We start from the raw sequence: 8,827 nt of genomic DNA, 5'->3' as shown, positions 1-8,827 counted from the left end.
TGTATATTGTTTTTGTGAATTTTGTTCGTATATTTGCATGTAGGTTGGTTTCATTGCGTTGTTTATTTTGTTTTTCTGTGTTTTTCGTTATGTATGTTTAGATGTCTGTTGGCTTAGATGCCTTGTGTATTTTGTTTTTTATTTCGTGTAAGGTTGTTGTTGTTCATTTTGTTTTGCTTTTGGTGTAATATTAATGTAGTCGGGAAAAAATTTATAAAACTAATGTGCTTAAAATACACTATGGTGAAGAGTATATAAGATTCGGCGTAGCCGAATATAGCACTCCTACTTGTTTCAAAATAAGAAATTAAAAACATTGAAAAAATATTGAACTAAACAATTATAATAAAAAACAAAACAACAGAAAAAATACACAAAGCAAAACATTGCATTTAATAAAATAAATTTAAATTAAAAAATCGAAAGTGTTTTATTTAAAACAAAAGAACCAGCAAAAACTGATACATCAAACTGACACATTTAATACAAAATACCAAAAATAAAATTTTTAACTCTAAGAAAAAAATGTATCTTTAACTAATACACGGTGTGCCTTGCTACCCCAATCCGAATCAAATACATAATAATCAAAAAAATATTTATTTAGTTATTAAATTTATTAAAATTCTGAAATAATACATTAATGATCTATTTATTTCTTACTTGCTGAAATTTAATATATACTTTTATTCTTAAAAAAATAATTCCTATTCTATTTATCCTCTAAAACCCACTTAACGATTTTAAAAATTTTAATTACAATAGTTTTCCAGATTAACAATATGTTACATATGAGAGATTCCAAGTTCGCCAATTTCTATCAATCTATGAAAAATTTGAATTATTTAACAGTTTGTAAGATATACGAAATTATGTTTTTCATTCATGTATGTGCTACCAAGCCCTCCTTGAATTTTTGTATTTAATTTGCACGGGAGGTGCAACGCCGCTTAATGGTAGTCTGCCCACCTTTTTATCCTATATAATACTAATAATAACATAAGTACTAGGCTATGTAAGGTAGAACATCAAGCACGTGCCACATTTATTAATTCTACTAGTACCACCGTCTGCTCCAAGACGAAGTTGCAGTGTTTCCCTTTGTGACCCCAGCGGAAAAATTTTTAAAGCCACATGCACAGCAGTTGTACAATTTCGGTTAAATAAACTACCACTTGATTTCTTACGCTGTCAGAAAGCTTTCATCGATATTGGAGAATTACGACTTAATTTGAAACACGTATCTGTCCCATTATATCTTCCTCAACAGGCATCGGAAAACTTTTACTTTATGGAATCAGTTACCGTCCCAGCAAAGTAGGACGTAAGTGTGAAATGTGCTTTTAAAAGAGAATTTAATACTTCCTTGATAGAGCCGTGTAACGAGTCTATGCTGCCATCGATAATAATATTAGGTAGAACACTCGTATCATCTCACAGTGACTTGCCAGTTCGTTTGATAAATTTTAGTGAAGAAGAAAAACTAAATTCTCCTATGACTATTGTTGGAAGACTTGAGGAGGTAAATGTGGTGTCTTTAAAAAATGTGGACACCTATAAAAGGCTTTATGAAGTACCAGACATGTGTCTACAGTTAGAAGTATCCCCCAAAATTTCTGAAAACGAAAAATTTTTATTTTTTGAATTGGTTAAACAGTACAAAGACCTCTTTTCAACAGGGCCTATGGATTTTGGTCGTACTAACATTACTAAACACCATATTCAAACAAACAATTGTAAGCCAAGAAACATGAAATAGAGCAATTAGTAATGGATATGCAAAAGCGTGGCGTTATTCAGCCGTCTCAAAGTCCATGGTCTTCGCCAGTAGTCCTGGTGCGTAAGAAGGATGGAACAGCACGGTTTTGTGTTGACTACTGACGTTTAAATAGTGTCACGACTAAGGACTCCTACCCCATCCCCCGGATGGATGATATTCTGTCAAACTTATATGGTTCTAAATGGTTTTCGACTATGGATCTTCAAAGTGGGTATTGGCAGATTGAAATGGATGCCGAGTCAAAATCGAAAACTGCTTTTTCCTGTGCTTCTGGTCTCTGGGAATTTAATGTAAAGCCCTTTGGGCTTTCAAATGCTCCCGCAACGTTTGAACGATTAGATGACGTCATAGTCCATTCGCACAGTTGAGGAGCATATCGACCATCTTCGTCAAGTTTTTGAACGTTTAAAGACATCCGGTTTAAAACTTAGTCCCAATAAGTGCACTTTGTTTAAACCCCGTGTTCATTACCTTGGTCATATTGTCGGGCGTGAAGGACTGGAAACTGATCCCCAAAAACTTGTTGCCGTAAAGGAATGGCCTACACCCACCAATAAAAGGCAAGTACGTTCATTTCTAGGATTTTGCTCATACTACCGTAAATTTGTTGAAAGTTTTTCCACAGTCGCCCGTCCATTACATGAACTCACGGAGACAAACAGAAAGTTTTTTAGGATGAAAATACCCAAACGTCATTTTTATCGCTGAAACAGAAATTAATAACATCACCAATACAGGCTTTTTCCAACGACACGGATTTCTTCGTTTTAGATACAGATGCTGTCCTAAGCCAAATACAAAATGGTCAGGAACGTGTGATTGAATATTTCAGTAAAGCATTAAAAAAGGCTGAACAGAACTATTGCGTGACACGTAAAGAACTTCTCGCCGTGGTGTTAGGTACAAAACATTTTCATCATTACCTGTTCGGCCCTCATTTTCTGCTAAGGACTGATCACGCATCTTTAAGATGGCTGTATAATTTTAAGGAGCCAGAAGGACAAATCGCTCGTTGGTTAGAACGTCTCCAACAATATGACATGGAAATACAGCACAGCAAAGGAATTAGCCATGGCAACGCGTATGCTCTTTCTCACCGACCGTGTCAGAACTGTAAAAGTTGTACAACAGCTAAAGAAAATGATTTGCAACACATTTTGACAGTACAGATAATTCCAGAAAACGTTTCACAATAAGATCATGGCTGGATAAAGGTGAGAGACCTATTGAATCTGATATATGGAGTGAGTCTGCATATTTAAAAGCCTATTGGCATATCTTTGATCAGTTGTATTTAGAAGATGATGTAATAAATTATCGTCGTGCTGATCCAGCTATAACAATAATCGTGCTACCTAGAAAGCTAATACCTGTAGCAATTGAACAGCTTCACCAGCTTCTTCAACAAATGTTCAGATGAACATTAATGTTCTTCGTACAAAATTTGAAGAATCTAGTGCTATTATTCCCAGATAAACGAAATTTTCTAAATTTGAAGATGCTAGTTTTATTAGTTGCTAGTTCTAGTTCTATTTAGTTGCTAGTTCTAATAATAGTCCGCCAATTTATTACACAAAATGTTTACATGGATGTTAAAGTTCAACGTGCAAAATTTTAAGATTCTAACTCTAACAGTTTCCCAAATAAGTGAATTTTTGTATTTAATTCATGTGGGAGGTGCCACGCCCCCTACTTCTAGTCCGACCGCTGTTTCCCTTAAATAATCTTATTGACACTTAAGTGGTTCTGACAAAATTTGATGACACTATCTGTTATATTTTCTCAGATATACTGATTTAATAATTTCTTCATATGAAAGTGCCAAGTTTCCAAAAATATTCCTTTGGATGTCAAACTTGTTCATACAAAATTTGAGGACTCTAACTCTTTTAGTTTCTGAGATATGCGACTTTTAACACTTATTTTGAATGAATTTTCATGAATGCCACATGAAAACAGAAGGTAGCCTATAGTATCTTCCAGACACACAGGAAGACACTGTGAAAATTTCAGGAAAATCGTTTCAGCCATTTAGTAGTCTATAAAGTCCAAACAAACATACATACAAACACACATTCATTTTTATATATATAGATTTCAATATTTATTAGATATTAAGGTGCCACGCACTCCTTATATATTTTTCGACTTACCTGATTGTTATTTCCAAAACTTTTTCCCAAACGAAATTCTAGTAATGGAGACCCTTCCTGATCAGAAAATGAAAACATAAGAGGTGATACTTCTCTGGCATGTTCGTGTTCATCAAATTGGCCAGATGCTATAAGATTTGTACCCTCTTGCCTAAAAATTAGTGGCAGTCCAGTTTTATTTATAATCCAAATTGGAGCACCAATAAATATTTCCATTCCTTTCCCTTGAAATGATTGTATTGATATTCGCAAAAATAGCTCTCTATTAAGAACATCAATTAGTTTTAACTTTGGTTCAACTATTCCAGTATGTCCCATAGGAATTTTTAATTGTCCAGATAGTTTATAATTGTCTAAAGTAATGCTGAGACAAAATGATTCATTAATGTCAATGGAGTAAATTTCTACCTCATCAGAAGCATTTAATCTACCCTGAGTATGGCCCATAATTTTGAATATTAAATCACAACACAGCAAGTTTTTCAGCTTAAGTGGTGGTATAATTGTTATAGTGTGACCTGGCATTGATAAATTGTCTCTTATTGGATATTTATCTTTTCTTATTTCAGTTAATACATGAAATGGTATTTTGTTTGGGGAGTAACACGAATGTATATCCTGGATACTGTCATTTGAATTACAATGAGTCCATTGAATAGATTTTGTACAGAAGCCATTGTCATCTACTTGCCATTCATTATCCAATGAATCAGTACTTTCTCCATGGATATCAGCGTGGTTGTCATTGGATTCTACGCTAGAGAGCGGTTTTAAATAAATAGAGGAATCAACAAAACGCAAAGGTATTGTTATCTTTTCTAATGGGTTTAATGTCATTAGCATAGATTCTTTTTCATTTTTCAGCTTCATGCGTAAAATAAATGTTTTCATTGTATTGTTTACTGCATTTAAAGCCGAACGAACTACAATTAGTTTTTGTGCCGATCCAACAAGTGAGATTTCAAACACAATACGGGCCTTTTTGTTATATTGCATATCTAGATTGGCATATCGGAAAAATGTTCCAACTTTATCAATTGAAATGGGACCAATTAATGTCCAGCCATGGATTTGAACTAGTATCTGATGCATGTTAAGTTTATGAGAATCTAAATGTCTTAATTTACTTTGGGGACCAAAATCAAAGGGAACTACTTCATTATGTTGTGCAGATATCCAGTTGCACATAAGATCTTGTTGTGTTACTTCTGTACGTGTTATGCCACCAGCATGCGAAAAAAATATTTTAAATATAAGTGGTTCTCCAGTCAAGTTTTTTAGTGCAAATGGAACAAATGGAAGTCTTCTCCGGATATTAACGTTTGTACATTCGATATCATCGGTTTTAGAAACAGACCGTTTAAAATAATCTTCTGTCCAATTTTTATGAACTAAATCACATAATTCCAAAAGTGTAGATGTAATATTACATTTTAGCACTTGTTTGCTATTTCCTTGTATAAACAATCGTCTTGTTTTATCTACAATATTCCTTGAGAACTTCCAACGACCTGTACACTGCCAAGGTTCAATTATTGGCTCCCAGCCGCTTAGTCGACGATTGTAGTAATCACTAGAAATCACAGCATCAATTTCTCCTTCATATAATTTAATATTTTCATCATCTTTTGTCTGAATTTTTTGACTTATAATAAGATTTGAGAGAGAAATTTCTAAAAGAGGCACATCAGCGTCCAAGCAATCGTCAATTATGCACACTGACATGGAACTAACATTCAACATAATGCAATTCACTTCGAGTGTGGTGTTTGAGTTCTTACATTTATGTTGTGATAACCAAATAGCTGCTTCATTAATATTAAAAGCATTGATCTCCATTGCATGCCAACATTCGGAATGTTTAAAGCCCATTGCAACTAAGGGTGCAATTTTATTATAGTCATTACGTTGATTCGAATTCTTTAATACATGTTTGTTTGTTTGTTTTGGTATAGATTGCATAATTCGAGAAAACAACATAGCATCATTGTAGGAAATACGCAAAAAAATCTTATTTTGAATCTGAACTTGAAAACAATTGTTACGCACCTCCATATTAACCGTAAAAGGGTCAATAATTGATTGGGAACTTTCGTTTTCCGATCCTAAAATACAAGAGAATATTTCCAAGTGGTTTATGTCTATTGAAATAGGAACAATACTATTTGGTTTGTATGAATAAACTGTTGTGCTTTTTAATATTATAGCATTTGTATCAAGCTGGTCATTATTTTCAACGAATACTATTTCTGAATTAGTAATATTCAGCACAAATTCGTATTTGGAGTTCTCCTCCAAACATGGAGCCGATGTCTTTACTGATTCTTGTGGTGTTGATATGTTTGTAGTTTTTTTATGCTTTAAACTTGTTTCTGGAGCCATGTGCGGTTCTTCCTTCAAAAAGTTACTTAATTTTTCCAAGTAATCTAGGATGGCCATTATTCTCATATTATTTAAAAGTATTGTATATTTAGATGTGTCGTTTCGTTTCCGGCTATGGATTTCAGCTTGAACTACATTTTTAGAGGAACCTTCAACAGATGGTTTTAAAACATACTTGAATATATTCTTTGAACTGTAACCCGAAAAATGTTTTCTAGCATCCATAATTAGAATTTCGCTTGAAATTAAATCAATATCCTGTGAGCCATCACTAAAAGAGTCAATTTCCAATGTTGACTTTATAAACTTAATACAGGCCAATGTATAGTTTGAATAGTAATTACTGAGATCAATTGATTCAGCTAAAGATATAATTACATTTTCTAACAGAAAATTCATTGATAAAGTAGTCCAACTGGATAGATTATTTTGATGGAATACATTTACTTTTGTCATAGAGCAAAGTTTTTCAATAGATTCACTTAGATTAGCTTGAAAGTTGTAGTATACATCATCTATAGTCTCCCCTAAGTTGTAGTTAAGAAAGCCTCGAATAAGTTTGTATTGTTGCAAATTAATTAGCCCGTGAAGCTCCGAAAGTCTCCCTTTTACTGTTATATCCGGAATATTATGACTTATATCTGATTCAGTATTTCTTATGACTTGTAACTTTAAATGACACTTTTCTTTAAATATTGTATTTCCAAGCTTCACAATACTGAAATTACCAACATGAAGTATATTTGAATTACTTTCAACTATACGACTCCTTTGATTATTGTTTTCACGCTCACCAGTAAGAACATTTATATTTACCAGTTCAATATTCATTAAATCGACAATTTCATTATAATCAATAAGTTCCATTCGCTTTTCATTCAAAGACGTCAAATCTTTTGCGTAATGAAAACTATTTACTAAAGTAAATTTGCCAAGATCGGCAATCAACAGTTGGTTACTATTGTAAGAAACCGGTAACAGAATGATTGGAGATTCTGCGTGTATTTCCAATCCAATTTTTACAGCACTGTTTAGATTTTTCCTTGATTCTGTTTTTTTAATTTTAATCCGATTCATTACAGGCTGAAATGAAAAAAATGTGTAGTTAATTTGGTTGTAATCATTTAAATATGTACTATATATATTCAAAACTTCAGCTCCATCCTCTGCATATCTAACGCGAAAACCATTGATTTAAGCGACATTCTTTACAGAGCAGAAACTGCAGCATTTATAGAAAATCATGCTTTAATAATTGATTTTATAGGAAAAGACAATAAGAATGAGCATTATATTACACTTTTATAATGCTTTAAAAGTGCATTTATTACTAAAGATGCACTTTTTCCAAAAAATATTTCAACATTCTTTTCTTTGCGCATAATCAAAGTACGTTTTTTGCGTACTCCAAGTGGTGCAAAAACAAAAATTCTATCATTAACCCTTTTGATGTGATAATACTTTAAATTTTCAGATTTTAAACTTTAGAACGGTTTATAACGAAAATCGCGAATGTTATAAGGCCCATAATTTGTCATTATACAAGTTATACATGGAACATTAATTGGGTGGATGATGATGAAAAACATTATTGTTAGATGCAAAATTATTAACCCACAAGTTAACATTATAACCATATTAACTGCTAAATGGATTACAAGAAATTTAAAATTTTTATTATCGTTCGTATTATATTTACGAATGGTAAAATCAAGTTTTGATTTTTTTTAAATTGCATTTTTCCTTTCGCTCTAATGCATTTATAGTGCATCCAACTTCTGTCAAATTATGGTTATATATCTTAAAATTTCCTGTAGAATAATATACTAAAGTCGGATTTAAAACATGTTAACGAGTTTTCGGTCTATCAAAAAATGTCCCACAAAATTGGTGTTTTGGCCGCAGATATGCAGAAGAAGTAGTGGAAATTAAAAAAAAAAAAATTATTATTCCAAGGTCAAAGATATGATGTAGTATGATATAGTGTTATATTCGGCAATGCTGAATCTTATATACCCACCATCATTAGGTTGATATTAGGAAATTTTGGTTTGTAAGAAAAATTAACTTACATTTATATCGAATTTTAAGCTATACTTGTATTTTTAAAACAGTTACGACTGTTATGCTATACGCACCATTGCGACGAACAACGAATTTTCGTCGTCAGATATAGAACACACTAAAATATTTGAAAATACGCACAATTAGTGCGTATGACGAAAGTCGTCGTACGTAACGAAGTGTGTGACATGTTTATTTCTATTTCATATACATAAGAACGACAAAAAAATGGGTTTTTAGATTTATTGCTTTTTTTGTAAATTTTGTTCTTTCTTATGTTTATTTAATTTTTTTTGTATTAACATTGTTTTCTCTTATAATTCAAAAGAAAAATGTATTAAATAAGGAGTGAGATCGAAAAATTCTTAACATACATATATGTTTATAAAAAAGAAACCACTAAACTTACAGTTTTATTTTTTTTTTATTTGATTCAAATTATTATTAC

The 8,827-nt window shown here is 32.1% G+C and overlaps 1 protein-coding gene across 1 annotated transcript in view; it reads right to left on the bottom strand.

Annotated features, from left to right (window-relative positions):
• The window catches only part of LOC111679326 (vacuolar protein sorting-associated protein 13D), a 476,071-nt gene that overhangs the window by 143,797 nt on the left and 323,447 nt on the right, over positions 1-8,827 (bottom strand). The window contains exon 9 of the mRNA XM_046952421.1: positions 3,934-7,398. Within this exon, the coding sequence (XP_046808377.1) occupies positions 3,934-7,398 (3,465 nt within the window). The remainder of the gene's footprint in view (positions 1-3,933; positions 7,399-8,827) is intronic.

The sequence above is a fragment of the Lucilia cuprina genome, chromosome 5 (assembly GCF_022045245.1).
Source record: "Lucilia cuprina isolate Lc7/37 chromosome 5, ASM2204524v1, whole genome shotgun sequence".
NCBI classification, from domain to species: domain Eukaryota; kingdom Metazoa; phylum Arthropoda; class Insecta; order Diptera; family Calliphoridae; genus Lucilia; species Lucilia cuprina.
The sequence above is the reverse complement of the archived record's forward strand: the minus strand, read 5'-3'. Positions and strand labels throughout refer to the sequence as shown.